Source organism: Equus caballus, chromosome 16 (genome assembly GCF_041296265.1).
Source record: "Equus caballus isolate H_3958 breed thoroughbred chromosome 16, TB-T2T, whole genome shotgun sequence".
NCBI lineage: Eukaryota > Metazoa > Chordata > Mammalia > Perissodactyla > Equidae > Equus > Equus caballus.
Genome location: NC_091699.1, coordinates 56,761,988 through 56,783,696, shown reverse-complemented (window position 1 = coordinate 56,783,696; position 21,709 = coordinate 56,761,988). Strand labels below are relative to the sequence as shown.

General features: G+C 42.0%; 1 protein-coding gene across 10 annotated transcripts in view; it reads left to right on the top strand.

Annotated features, from left to right (window-relative positions):
- The window catches only part of MYRIP (myosin VIIA and Rab interacting protein), a 347,529-nt gene that overhangs the window by 291,429 nt on the left and 34,391 nt on the right, over positions 1–21,709 (top strand). For all 10 annotated transcript variants that reach the window (XM_070237962.1, XM_070237958.1, XM_070237959.1 and 7 more), the window contains one exon: positions 15,099–15,338. In XM_070237962.1, coding sequence (XP_070094063.1) covers positions 15,099–15,338 — 240 coding nt within the window. The remainder of the gene's footprint in view (positions 1–15,098; positions 15,339–21,709) is intronic.

Below are 21,709 nucleotides of genomic sequence, written 5' to 3'. Positions count from 1 at the left end.
TGGATTGTTGCGATCACAGAGTAGAAATATAAAATTCTGTTCAATTTTGAATCATTATTATCTAGCTCAGGTGGAGAACTTCTCTAGAGACTCCGGGTGACTTGCCTCAAAGGGATATTCTTGAGGGTTGTCTGCATAATTCACTTTCAGGTATAAGATGCCGCGTCTCCGCCACAACTAGGTGCCCAAAGCTTCCTGTTAATTCTGAGGTGGTTTGAAAGTTGTCTTCTGGTGTTAAGCTTTGCAAGGCATCGACGGGGAGAAGGCAGGGACCAGCAGAAAGGCGCTGGGACCAGCGTGGCCTCGCTTCCCTGGCAGTGTCCTCTCCTGCCCACTAGGTGGCGATGGTGTTGCATTTCCAGAGATTTCAAAACCCTGGTCCTCAGCATCCTCCCTTCTAGTTAAACTACGGCAGTTATCTTCTCAGAAAAAAAAAAAGAGAGAAATATATATATGTATTTTTAACTCTTTGCGAACATTTTAATTATATAAATAAATAAATATAATGTAAAAATGTTAAAATATACAAAATAGTCACCCTTTACCACAACCCTAACTCCCTGTCATCCACCACAACAAATGACTACAGTTGTTTGTGTGCATTCATATACCTATAGGATATTTAGAAATGTAGCTCTGCAAATGTGTCTGTGTTTTAGCAAAATCGGCATCTTACTCTTCATCTTCTTCCGCCTGTTTCTGTTAACAGTTAAGTGATAGAGACGTCAGCGCCTGTCTACACATAGGGCCTGCAGAAGATTGCGTCTTGGCGGTCCCCAGGGGGAGCGTAGGAGTGGGAGCAGTCTGTCCAGGATGCAAGCAATAAGGCTGCATTGCCTGTAGAGAATTTTAAAACAATAATAAGTTCAATAAAAGTTCGTCTTTTTATTATCACCTTGCATCGTGCACGGACAGTTCTAAGCAATGGTAGTGACAAAAAACTGTTCCCTTCCGGGGCAGGCTGCTCTCAACGTCCCGCCCCACCCCCTTGCTTTGCAGTGGTCCATGGTGGGGAGGAATCAACAATCGATAGTTCCCATAATGATGGATATTTAAGATCTTTGCAATGTTTGATGTTACAAAACAATACCACAGAGAATATCATTGTGCAACCTCCTTATACAAGTATGAGAAGTAGAGTTGCCGACTTGAGGCGTATACGGATCTTTCATTTTAATGAATAGTTACCGAATTAAGCTCTCAAAACCTCATAGCAATTTCCTCATAGCCATAGCACAGTAGGAGTGTGTTTTCTCAAATTGTCAACAATACTTAGTGTTGTCAGTCTGTTAAATTGTCACCAACTTTATGTGAGGGAAAATATATTTCTTTTTAGTTAACATTTTCATAGTTACTACTGAGATTGAGCATTTTTCCCCAATATTTAAAGCTACTTGCACTTTTTCTTCTGTGAAAGACATATTTATATGCTGCTTCTATTAATTTACTGGACCATTTGTCTTTTTCTTATTGATTTTTAGGAATTAGTTTTATTTTCTAATTATATTGTAGATTTTAGTTCTTTGGTGGTTACACATTGAAAATATTCTCCCTTTGTCACTTTTGCCTTAACTTTATATTTTACACACAAAAATTTTTGTTACATATAATTTGTCAATTATTCTTGTTAATAATAATTTATCAATTATTTCCTTTATTTTTTTTAATTCAGTACTTTGTTTAAGAAGGCTTTAAATCCAAGGTTATAATAAATTTTCCTATTTTTTCTTGATAATTTATACTTTTGTCTTTTACATTTAGCCCTTTAGTCCATCTGTACTTTACTTTTCTGGGCAATATGAGGTAAGATCTAACCTTATTTTTTTCAAATTAAATATTTGTACCCAATCATTATTAAATAATTCATCCTATAGCTGCTGGCTTCAGATGCCCCTTTAATGTATATTAACCTTCTTTAATTTCCATGAGCCTGTTTTTTTTCTATCTCTGTTTTGTTCCTTTGATCCAGAAGTCCCGTTTGCATACAAATAGAATTTTATTTTAATTATAATAACTTTATATTTTCATATCTGATAGATGGTCCTCCCTTCACTGTTGTTTTTGTTAATGATATTTTATAAAAGTCTCTTGCTTTTATCAATCCTTTACTCATATAAATGATTTTTGCAATCTGCTCTTCAAGTTGCAAAAAACATCTTTTTAAGTTTTGATTGGATTGCTCCAAAAGTATTTATCTATCGGGGAATAGTTTATATCATTATAATATTGAGCCTTCCCATCCAAGGTTGTCAAACTTGTCTCCACTTATTTATTCCAGTAAAGTTTTATAGAATTTTTCCAAAGTTCTTATACTTTGCTTGTGAAAAGCATGTTATACATTTTGTTGCTATTGTGAATGAGCTCTTTTTTGTCTACTACATGTTCTATTTGGGTTTTGCTGGTGTATAGAACACTATCGGTGTTACGTTTATATTTTATAACTTAGCACTCCAATAGATTCTCTCATTAACCCTAACAGTCTTTCAGATGATTCTCTTAGCTATTCCAGGCCATGATCCTATTGTCTTCAAGTAATATTTTTATCTTTTCCTTTCATTATTTATACTTATTTCTCTTGCTTGTCTTATTGCACTGGTGACATCCTGTGCCACACTGTGACGTGGCAATGACATCTAGCATCCTGTCTTTGGCTGCTGTCCTTCGTCACTTGACTCCAGCGTTTCACATTAGGTGTGATGCCTCCTCTAAGTTAGCAGACATTACCAAAATAAGAAGGATCTGTCTATTCCCAGCTTCCTAAATGATTAAAATCAGGAATGTGAGTTTTATCAACTGCTTTTTGGTATCTATTAGGATGATCATATGATTTTTCTTCTATAATCTGTTAATTTTGTAAATCACATTAATAGATTTCTTAATTCTGAATCATCTTTTCATCTGTTGTGTAAATCCTATTGGATTGTGATTCCTTTCTATAAAAACTGATTTCCATTTGCAGGTTTCCATTTTTATGCTATCTTGTTTAGTTTTGGTGTCAGGTTATACTAATGACTTGACAAGTATTCTCTTCTTTTTACTATTTTCTAGAACACTTTAATGATATATAATTTTCTGAAAGTTTAGAAGAATCCAGCTATAAAGCTATTCAGGTCTGCCCCTATTGAGAGACAGACCCAGATAATTTTATAGGTGAATTGTATACATGAAATATTTTATGTATTAAAATATGTGTAAAACATAAATATTAGAAAACAAGAAAGTAAAAGGAAGATATTAATTAATGTAAAAGCAAAAACAAAAAAAACTCTTGAGATTAATTAATAAAATAAAGCCTTGCTCATATATATGTATATAACATCTCTAATGAATTTTCCCTCAAAGGCAGTTCTGTTTGCATCCCACAGGCCTTGGTATGTAGTATGCCCGTTGTCAAACTTTTCTAAGTAAATTATCATTTCCAATGTGATTCTCATTTCAATCAAAATTAAGGAGTAATTAGAAGGGTAGATAACTTTTTGCTTTGTTTTTTGTTTTGTTTTGTCACTAGTTTTTAGTGTTATGTCACTATGAGCAATAAATATGGCTTATGTGATTTTGCTGTTGGGAATTTGTTGAGATTTCCTTTGTGACCTAACACGTGTCCAATTTTTGTGACTATTTCATGTGTTTTTGAAGAGAACACATGCTCTCCGTTTGTTGAGGAAAAGGCTATATGTACATATGTACGTTGTTCTGGGCATTAGCAAGACAGACAAGGTCCTGCCTCCTGAAGCTCACGTTCATTTGCCTTGTTGTCTGTGAGTCTTCATTTGCCTAATTCTCTACCCTTATTTACTGTTGTCTTCTTCCTTCCGTGGTTTCCTTACTTTCTGTCTTTTTAGATTCTGGTGAGAAGTCTACACAGAAGATGCAGCAATGTGTGTCTCTGCGATTTCACTCCCTTCTAGACCCTTCAGCTTGCGAGCCATGGTTAGCAGATAAAGCCAGCTGAGAGCAGAAGTCCTTCCCCACATTCTCAGATGTTATCCTTGGCCTCAACTCTCCCTTCACATGTTACTTTGCACATTGAGTCTCTGTGTGGTCTGCTATCCTAGACTGCTGGACGCGTTCTTCTGTCCTCCAACACCAATCTCCTGCTGTCACAGGTGGGATGAAATCTGTGGGTCAGACTCTCTTCCTCCAGTGCTCTGCAGTCGATATTTCACTGCCTCTTGGCATTTAGTGTTGAATAGCAGCCTGCAGACAGCCTAGCTTTTCCCTTGTCTATAACATTTTTCTCTTCTCTTAGGCGTTTGTTTGATTTGTTGTGTCCTTAAGAAGCAAACATTTTGCCAGAATGGCAGGTGTGTGCTCATTCCGTGCTGCTGCCCATCATACGTGCACACTTAGGTATTTTTTCAACTCAGGACTGTTTTCTTCTGTAATGGTGATTGTTACTTCTTCCAGGCCACCCATACTTCATATGTTGAATCTCCAGTCTCTTTCTCCCAGGTCTGCGATCTCTTATTGTTTTCCCATTTTGATCTTTTCCTCAATCTTCTGGGAAACCTTCCCAATTTGTCCTCCACATCACTCTTTTGTTTTCCCAGGATTAATTCTGCTGTTACTATCTTCAAATGCAGGTCCTAATCCTGCTGCTGTGTTGGCGCTTTTCCACAATCTTTTGTCTGTCTCATCAATCTCTCCATTTCATCTCATCCTGTAGTCTTTTAGCCTGGGTGCTTATCGTTTCTAACTTTCTACACCTCTTCATTGACACTGCATTGTTACACCCTAATGAAAACACAGAACCACTATCACATTGTGTCCTGGCTGTTAGTAAAATGTACATGACGTCTTCAAACTAACTTTTGTTTCCTTTGCTCTGCAGTATTTTTCCATAGGATCCATGTTAACTTTTTCTGTTAGTCATTCTTGAATGAGGATAATGCTACCCACACCCTTTTGTTTGCCAAAATCTAGCATCCTCATATCATTTCCCCTCTGCTAGCTTAAGATAGGAGGGTTTTACTACTCTCATTGTTTTGCTCTATGTTTCTTTAACAGATGACTAAGAAGCGAGCCGCAGTACTGAATATGCATATGTTGAATGAAGGAATGAATGAATGGAAAACAACAAAAACCATTGCACACTTCTACATGGTTTTGGTAGTCTCCACTTGCAGGGCTTTACATTTCATGACCACACCTCCTAGGAGGCAGCATTAGCCAATGGCTAATTCTTCCTTCTACTCACTTGGATGTTTTGGGGAGATACATTTTCTAAGTAACCATAAAATGGGGCAGGATTAAGGGAGCGGGAGTAGGGCTTATCTTTGAATGCTTAAAAAGCCCCACCACCACAATAGAAGGCTCAGACGTTGTGTTTTTCTTTGTTTGGTGTTTATTTCATTTTGTTTTATGGTGAGTATTTTTCTTACATTCTAGACCAGGGTTTGAGGTTGGGAGACTATGAGGGGAGGGTCAACAATCATTCTGCCTACTTACAAGAAGGAGAGAGTAGACAGTCTTCAAATGCATTTTTTTTTTCAGTCCATTTCCAAGGGCTTTGTACTTAGTGAAAATTTTTCCCATCCATTTACTGGCAACAAGCTGACGTCCATTACTTTTTCGTTATATAGGTTTTCACCTTTTCTGTATCTTCCCACACAATTTTGGTGGAAAATTTGGAGAGATTGTAGAGAGATGTTTGCCAGATGCCATTTTAATATGGAAACCTGCTAATTAATTTTTCGTTGATTGCGACTTCAGGATTGCAGAAGGCTGCTATTTTTGTTTCCTCTGACATTTCATTTTTGGTTGGACTCATTAGTGGAACTTGTTTCCTTGGGTACATTTGCCCTCTGTCTAGCATGCTAGGTCCTAATTATTCTTAAAAGATGTGTTTAGAATCTTGCCACATTGAGAAGCCACCAATTCTTTATAACTAATAGTCTGTAAATCTTCCTTTATTTGATGTGTTTATGCCTTGCTACAGAAAAATTTAAAGTAGTTTACATAAATATTAACATGAGAAAATGAAGTCAAAATATAAGGGAAAACCAGGTTAGAAAAGATAAAATGAAGCCAGGAGTAATGCTAGTTCACAAAATGGATGCAATGAGATCCTAATCATGGGCTAGATATACCAAAAGTTTGGCTCCGAGTAGAAGACAAGAGAAGGAGAATGATGTGAGCAGTTTCCTGAGTCATGGAAGCCATATTAGGACATAAACCCATTTCTTAAAGGATGCTGCTCCCGGAGCTGAAGACCAAGAGAAATTTATCCCACGGGTCCTTGTGGAGAGACTGCAGAATTCAGCAGCCTGCACTGTAAACTGCTGCAGATGACCAGTGCATCATGGCAGGCACAGTTCATTCAGGTCAGATCTATGAGGGGCCAAAGTACACTGAGCTCTGCTGGTCTGGGATGCTCCAAGATTAAGTTTTGGGACATGTAGAGGAGCAGACGGCTGCCTCCCCAAGTCCCCGTTCATGAGCGTCGCGCAGCTCTGAATTCAAGGGGATGCTGTCTGACAAGTGCTTGCAAGACCATGTACGTGGGGGTAGTATGACACCCTCCATCCTGGGAATATTGAGGCACCTGACAGGACCACCTACCTCTGACGTGTGCCAAGAGAATATCCCCAAGCAAGCCTCTATCTACACAAATTGTATTTGAATTTTGTCCGGTACACAGACCGAAGGGTGATAATTCCTGCCCCAACCCCCCAATTCTTCACCATTGGTTTACAATTGAAACCGTTCCTTAAACAAAAACTTAAAGAGAAGACAATTATATGGTGGAAAGTGGGACTGCTCTAATTGAGACATAGCTGTCCTCCCACTATGCCCCTTGCTCCCACCTCCACAGCAGCCTGAGCAAGTACCAGTAATAAGCTGGAAACAATTTAGAGCAGGGGTGACCAACATCCCTCAACAGAAGACAAATCTTAGTCAAGCATCTGTCAAGTGATTCCCCCTGAGCACGGAATCACTGGGTATGCCCTCCAGGATAAACTGGTTGCAGAGAATAGGTCTAGAAAACAATGAGGTATTTGCTGAATAACAGTGCTGCTTTTTTTTCTTTTTTTTTTTTTTGAGGAAGATTAGCCCTGAGCTAACTGCCACCAATCCTCCTCTTTTTGCTGAGGAAGACTGGCCCTGAGCTAATATCCAGCCCATCTTCCTCCACTTTATATGTGGGACGCCTGCCACAGCATGGCTTGCCAAGCGGTGCCATGTCCACACCCGGGATCTGAACCAGCGAACCCCAGGCCGCCAAAGCTAAACGTGCAAACTTAACCGCTGCACCACCAGGCCGGCCCGTAACAGTGCTTCTTAAAGGTTCATGTGTCATAGGCCCTTTTGAGAACCTGATGAATACGAAGTCTTCCTCCCAGCGAGGGGGAAAAAATGTGCATAAACACAAGCACTCAAAATTTTGCATTCAATATCAGGGAGTTTGGGGAGCTGGGTTAGAAGCCCTGCTGTGTCGGAATTTTAACCAGGAGTCTGTTGGATCTTAAGGATCACCCACTAACAATGATGACTTTAGTTTTTATAATAGTTAAATTGTAGCCCTTCTTTGGGGCAGATGTTAAATAGCAGGCTACCTATCGTTTAAGGCTTTTCTTATGTGTGGCAATCAAAGCATGTTAACTCCATGAAGAAGATGTTGAGTTCTCTATTCCATCTGGCAGGGACCCAAGCCTAGCTCACTCAAAACGGAGAGCAAGTCATTAGGAACAACAAAAAGAAGGGGATGTGGAACACCTCAGTCCCTCGACCCCAGCCCCTGCCCTGCGTGTCATCACTTGTTTGTTCAGGAGACTTCCTCCTGATTCAGACTCTCATGCCGGCACTGAGGTCCGGTCCTGAATCACTATCAGTATCCAAGAGTTATGTAACTTAGCCTACACCCAATTCCAATCCAGAGTCACAGAAAAAAACAAAGATAAAATCCACTATTAATGCTGTTTTATTCCTAAGAGATTTCGCGACAAAGTAATAGACCAATTGTGGTCAGTATGAAAATAATTGTGTCTTAAAGGTCTGTTTCTCATGTAAATGTTGATCTGAGAAGTCCAGACTAGTGATTTTGCAGATATTTTTTTTTATACGGGATTGCATAATTCTGGGGAACTAAGTGGCTGCCCTTGCAGCAAATGGCATAGTCTAATTCTGTCAAATGGGAGATTATAAAGGGAAAAAAACAGATGAAGGGCAGAGTCCATCAGTCAGAGGGAATTTGGGTTCGGGGAGAGGGAAATGTGCCCCAAATTAGATTAAGGTTTTATTTGTTTGTTTTTAAATCAATTATATAATATGAAAAACTCAGAAAACAGCCTGGGATCCGTACCAGGACAACTGACCCATAATTATAAATGCTAAAAATAAGCCTTCCAGATGACATTCCGGTGCTACGTTTCCATAACCTCCTTCACCAAATTCATCCCCAAGACTGGTCCCCATATCTGTCATCTCTGCAGTTCCACTGGCCGAATTCCGGACCTTCCACATGGTGGGGTTCCCCTTGAGGCAGGAATAAATATATTATAATATTAAATTCAGTAAGATTCCAGGTGATGTCTTCCCAATTCCACCATGTTAAGTTGATCAAGGATTTGATGTGTACTTTTGTGTGTGTGACTGTTCTTATCACACCAGTTATAAGAAAAATAAGTGTCTTATTCACCAGGGTACAGCATGAGAATAAAACTACTTTTAGATTAATAGCAACGTGTTGGGGGGAGACAAACTTCTACCTCAAGGCACTAGAGACAGAAATCTTCTGAGTCCTCAGAAGAAACAGATCAGCAGAAAGGCAGCCAGCCTGAGGCTCAACCTGCTCTTCTCCAGCTTCAGGATGACTATGCCAAGGGATTTGCAAGTAAAACCACATACATTTGCCACATAGAGTGCCCGTAGGGTTAGTCCACCTGTAAGGCGGGGCTCTTCTCTGAAGTTCACTAAAAGATCTAAAAGCAAGCTGCAGAAACTCTGATTTTTAGGTCAGGTTCAGTATCTTTCATCAGCAGGAATGGGGAGAGCCACCAGGACACAGCTTTCAACCAAGGCTGACACGTAACCTTTGCAAGTAATCCTTTAGCTGGGCTCTTTCTAAAAAGGTGGAGAAAATGCAGAGTCCCCCCTCTCCCTCAAAGAACCTAGCAGATGAAAGACAGGCTCTGTGAAAAGCTGTTTCCAGGACTGGGGTTGCTTAGCCTAGAAGACATTGACATTGCTCCCTTCAAAGGTGGAGAATTTTGATGAGTGTGATGGTGAGGCGGAACAGAAAAATTGCTTTAAATTACAGCAGGCAGGATTTCAAGGTGCATAAAGACAGACCACTCGGGTACCTGAAGGTGAGGACAGTCATCTGAGGAAATCTGAGGGTATCCATCTCTAGAAAGCTTCTAGAAAAAGTATCTTCTCACTCATTTAAACCTCTGAAACGATATTAAATCTTTTGTGTCTCGGGTTCTCTCCCGACTCAGTGGTTCTGTTCTCTGTTCTTCTTTTAATGAACATGGTTAAACTTGTTTGGAGCACCTAGTCTTGTGTCGGAAGAGTGAAAAGATCTTGGCCTTCAAGGTCGCTGCCTCTTCAGCTCAGCCAGGCACTAGTCAGGTGACCTTGGACAGCCTACTGAACCTCAGTGTCCTAAGGGATACAGAGGGAACTACTGGGACACTTGAATGAGATTCCGTGTGTCCAGAGCCCAGGGCAGTACTCGCCCACTCAAAGGTGCTCAGCAATGAAAACTCTTCCTTCCCCCACCTCTTACAACCCCCTCGCCTCCATTTATTTCTATCTTTGTGCTTCTCGAACTTGAGAATTCACAGATTCCTCAAGGATTTTTCAGAGGACCTCTCATTTGAGAAAGGCTGCATTGAAATTTAAATACTATCAATTTAAGAAATTCTTAGTGTCACCATAAACCTAAATGTAAAATTAAGAATGGAGATCACATGGCAACACTCAGCTGTAAGGTGATTGCCCTGGTAGTCCAGAATGTCCTTTTTTTCCGGTGACCAATGAAATGAAAACCAAAATTTGAAGATTATTATAAAGAACTTGCAGACCACTGAGAATATGTTAGCAGACTCTTGTTTAAGAAATTGTACTAGCTTATCTTAATAAGTATTCCGTCATTAGGTGTTTAAAAGTGTACATTCCTATTTAGCCAGTCTCCAAGGTCCACACACTAAATTGAAGTGTGCAAGAAAAAGGCAACTTTTTGTTTTTCTATTAACTGCCTTAAACTTCCTCATCAGCCTCCCCACTCTGAATAGCCAGGATGGACACTAGCCAATCTAAGAAACACTTAGCCTCTTGTGATTTAAACAATTTTCTTTCTGTTTAGAAGTGTTTTTCTAGGCAAATAATCAGTCCAACCTCCCCCACCCCACTTTCTCCACCTTTGCTGTCTTGGGGAGGTTATGGGGAGCTTCTGTGTCTACGTGGCTGCAAGGGCATCTTAGAGCTGAGCAGTGTCCTCTGGGTCCTTGCAGGTCTCCTCATTGATGGGGCCCCTGTTCATCAAGTCATTTCCCACCCTACAGGCAACCCCGCCAGAGACCAAGGGGCTACACCTGTGGTCTGTTGCCTGTGTACTCAGTCAGAACCCAGTGTCTCTCCCTCAGGTCCCACCTTGGCTGTCACTCTCATCAGCTCCTTGGCACTGGCTGTCCAGCTGCAGGACAGCTATTTCATTCCCATCATAGAGAGCCCCTGGTAAGCTCACCTTCCAGCACCTTCAGCGGTCTTCCATGAGCCTACTTCTGGATGCTCTCTGTGTCACGCAGGACCCTGGGAGACCTGGAGACCCCTAACCCCTCCCTCTGGAGCCTTTCATCGGGGCCTGATTGGACTTTGATTGAGTTGCCCCATATTATTGGGGGCGAAGGGGTCAGAGGCTACAGGCGACCTCTGAGGCTCCTTCTCCCTGGATCCCAACTGAGGACCAAGCTACATCCAGCTTTTGAATGGGGAGCTTTAGTCTGAAGAAACTCTTTCCACAAAATCTGACTTCCTAGACTGTTACCACGCTAAAGAGGTCGTAGAGTGAGCTGATCAATGCTCTTTGGGTTCCGATCCACAGTGTCCTTCCCTAGGGCAGAGTGCTTATGCTTAGCCTAAGAAAATGAAGATTTTAGTAGGAAATGAAAAACATTACTTTCTTGTTTTCAAAATACTGTCCCATTATACATACAAATGCCAATCTGTAAGGTGGGGAGCTAAAGACAGTGGACAGTGGACAGTGGGCAGGCAATTCTGATTTTCAACAGATTACTTAAAATGTTTGATGCCCAGATACATGTATTGCTGATAGTTATCCAGCTTGCCCATAAGGAATTATATTTCATGATTTTTTTTCAAGTCACAAAATGAATTCTCTGCTGACTTCATAACCTTCTCGGTAATCTGAGTCATTGTCCAACACACTGGGTTTAATTGGTGTTTGGGTGAAGTTGTTTTGAGACCCGATGTCCTATTGAAGTAGAAGAGCATAGTCTTCAGGCTGAAGATTCAGCAGCATCCTCATCTCTAAATGCTGAGTCCAGTTTCCCAATAGACTCTGAACTCCAACCTCCCTTCTCCCCCTTCCTGTGAATTCAACTGGAAGTTTCCCATTCCCTATCCAAGTGGCATGTACCTGTCTGCTGGTGTCTTAGTAGGAAGTAGATTATTTACTCTTATTAACGTTTCTTAGCCCTTTGGGGGCATGGAGCCCCTGTGAAAATCTAATGAAAGTCAGTAACCCTCTCCCTAGAAAAGTGTTCATGTAAACCAAAGTTTGCAAACAATATCAGGAGCCTACAGAAGCCCATCCACAGAACCTGTGTTAGCTAAGACCCCCAACTTAGCATTTACTGTTCCAGTTGTCTTGGAGACTGACATTAAAATCAGGACACGGGGAAAATGTGTAAGTTTATAACACAGGCAGGGATTGCTTAACCCTTTGCAGGTTGAACACACCGATTTTTCTTTGGAGATATAAATATTTGTTAATTTACTTGATAAATTTTCCATGGACAAATATTACTAAGTTGTTTTGGAAGCTCTGGTGGCTTTTGATAACGATGCTTCCATCCATGTTCATGGTATCATGTCTCCTAGGTGTCAGATCCCTGTGGATGTGATTACAGAGTCTTTATTGAACTCTAGTGCCATCATTTAGAATTAATACAATTTTCAATGCTCAAATATAACTTGAGGTATATCCTGATAATCTTTGGGATTCCATTCTTTAAGATACTGCTCAGGTATCAACTATTCCAATTTCCCTTCCCTGACAACCTTTACTTCAACCAACCATGTGACGGCTCTTTCTCTGAGTCTCATCAAACCCTCACATTTGTGTACGTTGTACCCCGGTGTGTTACAGCTGTCTGGCTAGACGTTCCTCTCTCCACCACACCGTGAACTCTACCAGAGCAGGAAGGGTGTCGCTCTCACCTTTGAGCTCCAGTGGCCAGCACAGAGCCCAGCCCATGGTAGATACTCAATACATGTTTGCTGAATGGAGACTGAATCAGCATTGACTAACGCTTCCTCAATTCTCATGTGGTAAATAAATAGACAGGCCAAAGCTAAAGAAAAGGAAACTGGAGTTCAGATGAATTGATAATTCAATGTGTTAAATCTATTGAGTGAGATGGTAAGAGAAGGTTACCAGGTGTGAGTTTGTAGCCAGCTGCTGACTTCCTGGCTAATGCAGTGCATACCGCAAGAGTAGCAGCAAAAGTACTTGATAGATAAAGCTCAGTTCCTTAGCTGCTTCTTAGCCCTCTGAAGTCTGACCTAGGCCTGTTTTCTCCATCCTTTCAAGCTCCCCGCTCTTTCGATTTCTAAGCCTTACTCCTCTACAGCAAGCAGTTTCGTGCACCGCAGGTCTTATTGGTCCTGCCGCTTCCTCATCAAGAATACCTGAACTCATGTCTACATATTAAAATTTTCCTCGGGGCAGGCCTGGTGGTGCAGCAGTTAAGTTTGCACGTTCCTCTTTGGCAGCCCGGGGTTTGCTGGTTCAGATCCCGGGTGTGGACATGGCACCGCTTGGCACGCCATGCTGTGGTAGGTGTCCCACATATAAAGTAGAGGAAGATGGGCACAGATGTTAGCTCAGGGCCAGTCTTCCTGAGTGGAAAGAGGAGGATTGGCAGCAGTTAGCTCAGGGCTAATCTTCAAAAAATAAATGAATAAATAAAATAAAATTTTCCTCATCTTTGAAGAATCCGCTCAGAGGTCATTCTTCCCATATCCCTAGACAAAGGAATTCCTCCTTCTCAAGGACATTGGGAGCGCCAGTCCCTCTCCTGGGGCCCTCATTGCTTCTTGCTCAGGCCCAGAAAAAAATAGTCATTCCCAATGGACCCGTTTTCTTTTATCAATCCAGTGGTGGCTTTTTTTCGTTTCTGTCATCGGTTTCCTTCTAGTCACCTTTATATAGAGAGCTACCTTTAGCATTTGTCCAGTTACAAACTGTATCAAGCAAATTTGATGCACAAACATGAAAAAGAATGAAAGAATCTCTCTCATATCTTTTTGGCAAAGCAGAATGGTCCAGATTCTTGTTGCAAAATGTTGTGTGATGAAGCCCTTCCTGTTAAATGACTAACTGAATGAAAATATCATATATTCTTTTGTCCTTATAAATACATTGTTTACTCATCGATTCTTGAGTTTGAGAAAATTCACCTAGGACACCATTATCTGAAGGCTCTTAGTCTGAGATTTTACTTATACAATCAACTTCACCATCATTGTTAGTCTAGAGAGCTGCTGTCCTTCTCTTTGAGCTCATGATCTGAGTCATCTAATAATTGTGAAATGTTGTTCTCTGTCAGTTTTCTTCTCCTTGCCATTATGAAAAATTTTTAATTCTCAACTGTATGCAATGAAAGCTAAAAGCAAACTCAAAATGATTATGACATTTCACTATTGAATCATCCTTCTAGGCAATTCCATTCTTCTCTTTTATTATTTTAGTCTCTTTTAGCATAATTGGGAATAATTGATGAGTAACGATGAAAAATAATTCTTAGGATGATGAAATAGCAAACTATTTCAAAAGTTTGGAAAAATAAGATCACAAAGATCCCTTAATGTATTTTAGATTTGTAAGAGGGGCCAATGAACCCATATAGTAGTTGCAAAATAGAATGAGGTTGATTTTATTTAAAAAATAAGTAAATTTTCTCTTTGTTCCTTAGAAGCCGTTCAAGAAAGAATAAAATCCATGAAACATCAAGCCTTATAAATAGAACAATTCAAAGAGGAAACTCAAAAACTAAAATTGGGTCTAATGGAGCTCATGGTATGCCGAGATTCCAAGGCCAAGAATAGAGTGAGAATCCCAATCTCCATGTATTCCTGGAGTTCCCCAGGCCTGGTCAGGGCTCTGCTCATAGAGGGAGCTTAGGTGATATTCACCAAATGGATAGTAGGAGCCAGAGATGTAATTATTAAGCTGGAACTGTAATTATCAGCAGAATGTCACCCGATAGTCCTTACATATGTGCAAGGATTTTGCACCCTCTCAAAATCTTTGCCTTTTGCCTAGAATACTGTTCTTGTGTCTCTCCCTTTTAGCCGGGTTAACTGCTACACTGAGTCTTGACTCAAACATCACTTCCACAAGGAAGCTTTCCCTTACTTCCAGCCCCTCCCATCCAGTTCCCCTTAATGGGCTGTCAGAGCCTCCCCCCAGTCCCAGCCCATCCCTAACCACCCCCCCCCCCCCCCCACCGCCCCGTGACAGTTAGTGTGTAAGGTTTTAGTATCTCTCCTCCACTAGGAGGCCAGCCCGGCTGCTACTGACTAGGTTTGCTCATCCTTGCATCATCAGCACCAGCACAGTGCTGCCCATAGTGCGCGCTCAGTAAGTATTTTGTGAATGAAAAACACTGAATGAATTCAAACATTTTTCTGAGTACAGATGCTCACCTGCCTGAACCTTTCACAAAGCATTAAGATGCAGGTGTTTGAGAAAATAAAAGTAAAAGGTCAAAGCCAATCTATGGAGAAAGCAGATCAAGTAAGAGAGCTTTATTTTCCTGGACTGTCCTTTACTCAGGGGTTATTGGGAACAACAAGCAGCATGCCTGGAGCAAAGGAGTCCTCAGCTCATGGTTCTGGCTTTCACTTAGGTGTCGGGTGATTTATCGGAGACTGACATCAGCAGTGAGTCTCAGCACCCCCGGACCGGCACAGACACCACGGAGGAGAAACAGAGAAACAGGCTGTACGAGTTAGCAATGAAAATGAGCGAGAAGGAGACTTCTTCAGGGGAAGATCAGGAGTCCGAGCCCAAGACAGAGTCTGAGAACCAGAAGGAAAGTCTGTCGTCTGAAGACAACAGCCAGAGCGTGCAGGAAGAGCTGAAGAAGGTAAGGGCCCTGAAACTACCTGCAGACAGCTTGGTTCCTGCAGCTGGAGTGGGGGAGGTTTTGTATTTGCCCAGAGGTGTGCTGGGCCCCCAAAGGGCTCTCTGTGAAATCCACATCCCTGTGCGCTTGAAAGAGCCCAAGAGAACCCTTCTTGGTTAAGGCTGAGAAGTTCAATCAGGAGAACAGCGTCTTGTGTCCTGTGAAGTCTCCCAGGACCTCCTGTCTCCTTCCGCTAACTGTCCTTTGTCAAGACAGACCTTCAGTTTCGAGTCTATAATTTAGTGCCCATGATCTCTCTCCTTGGTGAAGAGCAGTGTTGTTTCGTGTCCTCTCTCCCTGAGGAATTTTGCCTGTGGATTGAGATCACCTAGCCATCTCTCTTTCAGTCAATGATGAAGCGTCACTCCATAGTGTAAAGTCTTTGTGTTAAAAGCGGCCTCTGGACCATTTACCTCTGTCGTTTTCAGATTTTTGGTTTGTTTGTCTCTGCCTCAGGATCCTTTTTCCCATAAGCCTTACATGGAATCCCAGTGTTTTAAACAGATAAAAGCACTGCTGCTCTTAGGGTTCCTGCAGTGCCAGCCACTTGTCTTCAGCCACAGCCCCTCTTCCGCTCGCCCTAAACCAGCCCTTGAGTTCCAACGGACATTGTCTGAAAACCACAGAAGACAGACCCAGACCCAACCCCTGCAGAAAGGGACCCCAGACCCCTGGCCCCCCAGTCAGTGCTCTGCCCACGTCCTCCAGCATGTGCCTGGGGTCCCTCTTCAGCTGTCCAAGCACGTTCATGCTAGACTTGGCCACTTTAGAGATGGGAGTTCCCTGCTGCCTCCGATGGAAGGGGAAGAAGCTAACGTTTGCTGAGGGTCTCCTGTGTCTGGTGCTCTGCATATGTTAGTTCATATAATAACTCTTTGAGGTAGATGCAGCCCCTTTTTGCAGATGAGGAAACTGAGGCTGAGTCTTGAAGGAACTTATCCAAGGCCCACAGCTAGTAAGTTTCAGAGCAAGTTCACAAACCTACTTGGCCTCAAATCATAGGCTCCTTCCTTTACAACAAGCTGCCTCTTCTGTAACCCAGATAAGATCTTGTCTGGTAACATCTAGATTTCTTTGCACCTCTGATCAGTTTTTTCCCTATTCTGAGAGTATCCTAGAGAAGCTAACAAGTTGCTGATAATCCATGTGTATGGGTGAATGAGCCCCCTTCATCTGCTCAGCAGTCAAGCTGGGCACAATAGAGGAACCAGGCCAACCTGGGGATGACCCCAGGTGATCAAGAGCAGGCCCAAAGGGAAGGAGGGACTGTCCTCCATGGCTAAGCCCCTGAAGCTTCAATGCTTCAGGCTCTGCCTTTCACTCATTTCATTCCCATCCTACCTTCCATAACCATCGAGGCCTCACTCATCAATCTGCCGAGTCCTCTGCCTGTGGACAGTGCACACACCTTTCCCCTGACGTGTCCGTGGGTTGGAGAGTGGAGCGTGGCCTTCACAGGCAACTCCTCCCTGGGATGTGGGCCCTAACCCATTGCTTCCTCAATGGTAATGGCTCTGATCCTCTGCTACTTGACCTGAGGCCCCATTATAGTCACATTTGTCTGCTAGAGCTGAGAGCCAGATGGTAACTGAAGAATATCACATTATTTCTTATAGTAGCTCTGGGGCCTACTGGCTTTGCTGCCTGATGGTCCCAAGGCTCCAAAAGCTCATGCTGTACCAGTGGCATGCCAGGCTGTGATGAGTCATCCACTCCCACCCCTCATCGGCTTGCAGGCCTCGCTTCTGGAACCACAGGCACCAATCTGCACTGTGCTTTCCGGGGCAGAATGTGAACAGGGAAAGGAGGGGCCACTGAGGGAGACTTCTAGGCACTTGGCCAAGCCCCCATCCGGCCTCCTGCCCTTGCTGAGTGGAGAATTAGGAGAGTTGCTTTTATTCAGACTCCCAAATGTGTCCATTTCTCAAAGTTTGTCTTTCCCTCAGCCTACTATGAATCAGTGAATTAAATATCAACCATATATCACTTGCTTATGTAAAATCCATACAGCAAACAAAAACGATCATGTATTTTTCCAAATCACGCATGGGCTACTTGATGGAGTTAAAGGAAAGCAGAAATACAGGTTTATATATTGAGTATTATTTAGAAGCAGAATGGTATAGAGATCGGCTTCAAGGTTAGACTGAATTTGAAATACAGTCATGCAATTTGCAAACTCTGGACTTTGGTTAATGTCTTAACACACTGCCACTACTTACAGCAAGCCAATGTCCTTTCTTGCCTGGTTACTATACCTCTCCTCGTAACTATTCTCCCTGTCCCTCCAGGCCTTTCTTGGCCCCTTCAGTCCTTTCTACATTCAGGCACCAGGCACTGCCCTGCAGTCCTGAACTTGCTCCCAGCATGTTAACAAGCCTGTGTCTGTCTTGTTTTTAATTTGATGCCTAGGACCCAGTCCAGGTCTTTATTGTTGATTGGATAAACACATCTTGCCCTCATCTGTAAAATGGGGATAATCATACCCCCTTATAGAGTTGCGAGGATTAAATTATGTAGCACAGGGTTAGCACATATCAGGAGCCCAGCCAATATTAATTTTCGTATCCACTTTAACAACCTCATGTAAAATAAACTTCACTGTCATGAAATAACATCCATCTGCTAGAACTGGAGGAACAACTTAGTGCCTGTTTCCAGTCAACACCTGCAGTGTCAAGCTATAGGTCTGTAACCACGTTTGGTGTTTTGTCATGCTATGCAGAATGTAATAGGAAAAACACTCCATTGGAACCTCCCAAGTTCCCATCTTCAGGATCAGAATAACTGTGACTTCCTCTGTAATCCAAGCACAGTTTGTATAGTGCGCACGCACACACACCCCCCACCCCACACACACACACACACACACACACCATGGTTGGGAATGGATCTGGGCTAATTAACTCTTCCGGAAACTGTGAGTGCTCACCCTTATCTCTTTATCATGGTACTGCACACTGGCCCAAAGTCCAACTTCCTGAGGGCTCCAGAGGCAGCATGAGCTCCTCTTCCTGTGCAGAAGACTGGCTAGAAGTGAGAGAAATAACACTGCCGAGGAGCACTAACCAATGACTGATGGGAAGAGTGTAAATACTCCAGCTCCATTTCTCCCCTTGGGGTGGTGACTATGGGGCATGAGCTGCACACTGACTTCCCAAGTTCCGCAGCAGATTGAGCTCTAGGCACCCACAGTGATATTCAGCTTGATAAGGCAGTCTTCATTGACTCCTTTCCCTTCCCTGCCTCACTTCCCCACTTCTCTACTGCTATTTCCTGGGATCACCTCCCAAATAAACGACCTGCACTCAAATCCTTGTCTCAGGGTCTGCTTCCAGGGGAAATCAGACCAAGACAGCAGCCAAATAGGAGAAAATGTCAAGTCCCCAATTCACAAATACTCACCTTAGTGTTGTGACTAAGCAGTGAGGGAATCCAGATGCCTAATCGGTTCTAATTCCCTCTGCTTACCAAGAAGACCTTCTCGTACACAGACAGAGAGCTTTTTCCAGACTTCACTGTCTCTCCTGCCTTCACCACTGGCCCTGCTCTCCGGGAGCCAAAGCAGAGGAATGTGCATATTGCCATAGACATAGTGACATCAGTGGCAGTTCAGTGTCCTTAGTATGACAACCTTTCTAAGAATCAGGGCTTCAGAATCCTGTCCAGCAGCAGAAGAACCATTTTAGAAACTTGCTTTCTTGACTAGAGCCAGCCCTTTGCTGTAGGTACACTTGGCCTAACAGTTGGCTCACTTTGGCTGGGTGTGAGGCACCCACTGATGATGCAAGGATGGCCACTGCCATCTGAATTTTAGCTAGCTGAAGAATGAGCTTGTAGAGCTTGGGACCAGCCTAGAAACCTCCTGGGAACTGGATTCCCAAAGGGTCATGTTTTTCTTAAAGTCAGCTTGCTTCCATCAATCCTTGGTGGTCAGCCTTCCAAACCGTGGAATCCTCAGAGGCCAGGAATGAGCACTTGCTTCTCCTGTACCACTGGGCAGTGGCCATGCCAATGATTCTGGAAGAGAGTCCTAACTGAAATGGTTCTTAGAACCATGTGCCTCTAGGTATTCAGGTGCTGCTTTCCTGAAAGAGGGATGCAAAGAAGGACCAAGAATTCCTGGCCTGAGTTTAGAGACTATATTCAAGGGCTAATTCTCCCACAAACCCCCTAATCTTTCCAGGCTTGGAGTAGTGATCCCCAAGGACCCTTCTGTCTCCAAAATCCCATAGATCTAGATGGATTTAATCCATGGTTAGTGGATTAAATAGGTTTTTGTTTCCTGATATAAGTGTCACTTATGACACTGTTTATGTGACAAAAGATGTCCTATGTGACATCTTGGTGAATTCTCACGTTGTCAAATTTATACATCCAATGTCCTAAAAGCATTTTTATTTAAAGTCTCTTTGTTTATTAATTTTTATCACAAGTATCTGAATCATTGTGCTTTATGTTCACAAGGGAGTCACAGACCAACAGACATCTCCCATATTTATACTTTCATGGAATAATTCTCATCAAAGTACTAAGACTTCTCTAAACTAATAAATATCTTTCTTCTCAAACAAGAGACTAATCTGTGCATCTTCTCATGGCTGCTCCTCGTTTACTAACATCAGCTACATGGAAACAAAAGCCTGGTCAACAGTCAAGGAGACAGATTTACTGGCTGTTGTCTGAGAAAACCCAGAGCTTTGGGTTTCTGAAGTTTAATGCACTTGTGAAAAATTGTTGTTGCTGTCACAGTGTTAACATAAAATCAAGTATTGTTGTGCACTCGTGTCTCACTCTTGTGAAGTAAGTCACCATTCACATGAGGATTCATTGTCTTTCATCCCAGGTAGCATTTTATTTGAGAAGAGTGTCTTCATCTTCACTTGGTGTTAAACTGAATATAGTGTTAGATATTGACTTATATCTTACAAGCAGCGTTGATCTCATCAGGCCTTATGCCTGTTGAGGAATTAACACCTCTTTTCTAACTTTCTATTTAACTACTGCCCTAGGAAAAAAGACAAGCATTAGCTGTCCACTTAGAGTTACAGCTCTTATCCACAGTGCTTGAACAGGTGAGGAGGTTTCATGCCACTCATGTTGTCATTGGCATCACTCATTCCCACAACTGTGTTCTGTGTGTGTGCAGGGAGGGGCTTGCCAGGCTGGGAAGACAGAGTTCCAGGTGCTCTCCTGGATCACTGGGCCTTCAGCAGAACATCTTCCTCTCTAGGAGGATGAACTGAGAACTAGAGAGAGATTGTCCAGAACTCCGGTGCAAAGATTTCTTGAAGCCTCTGTAAAATGCACCTGTTACCGGAAAGGCCAGGAAAAACAGGTTTTTTCCTGGTTGCCTCAGCCACAGCAGGAGAATGGGACATAGGAAAGATGTGGTTTGAAGAGAGAAAGGCAGGGTTCCTCTAGAAGGTTGTAAGGTGAAAGGTCTAGAAAACAAGGCACCGATTCAGAGTTCTCGCCCCACAAAAGCCCAAAAGTAAGATGCGCTGAAGAGATGGGATCACAGGAGGTGAGAGGGAAGAGAAGGCAAAGAAAATGCTGTGTGTCTGCAGCTCTGCAGAATATGCAGGATCATGCTCTCAGAAAACATTTTTGAGTAGAGAGAATATAAAAACAAAAGAGAGAAAGAAATATATACCCTACAAAAACAAATACCAAAATCCTAAATGAAATGCTAGCAAACTAAATTTTGCAATGTTAAGAAAATCACATGCCACAACTAATATATTTATTCTAAGAATGCAAAAATGAGGTTAATAGCAGGAAACCTCACTGTTATAATAAATTATTTAGTAAGTATTACTTTATAAAAGCACATGATAATCTCAAGTGATGCCAAAATGGCCTTTGGAAACATTCAACACATGTTAGAATTTTTTTTAAAAAAAACCTCTCAATGGAATAGAAAGATAATTCTGATGAATAACATCCATATCAAAGCACCACAGTGAAACCCTAGAGAGTTTTTTTCTGCCTGAGAACTCATTGTAAATATCAAAAACACCTTGAACATCATAGTATTTTACTTTTGATTAAATAAGTACATGACAATGAGTTATGAATGTAAATGCTTTTACATAAATGTGCATTTTCTTCATTAAAATAGCATGTACATACGTTTGAAAAATAATAAATATGTGTGGCTTTAAGATTGATTTTAAATTACAGGTGAATAATTTATTTGTAATAATTTTTAAAATATTGACTATTTCCAAAGAAATAAATGAGCAAAACTGACTCTAGAAGAGTTTTAAAACTTGTACAGTCATGGAAGAAATTGCAAAAGTGGTCAAAGAATTTTCCGTCAGAAAGAA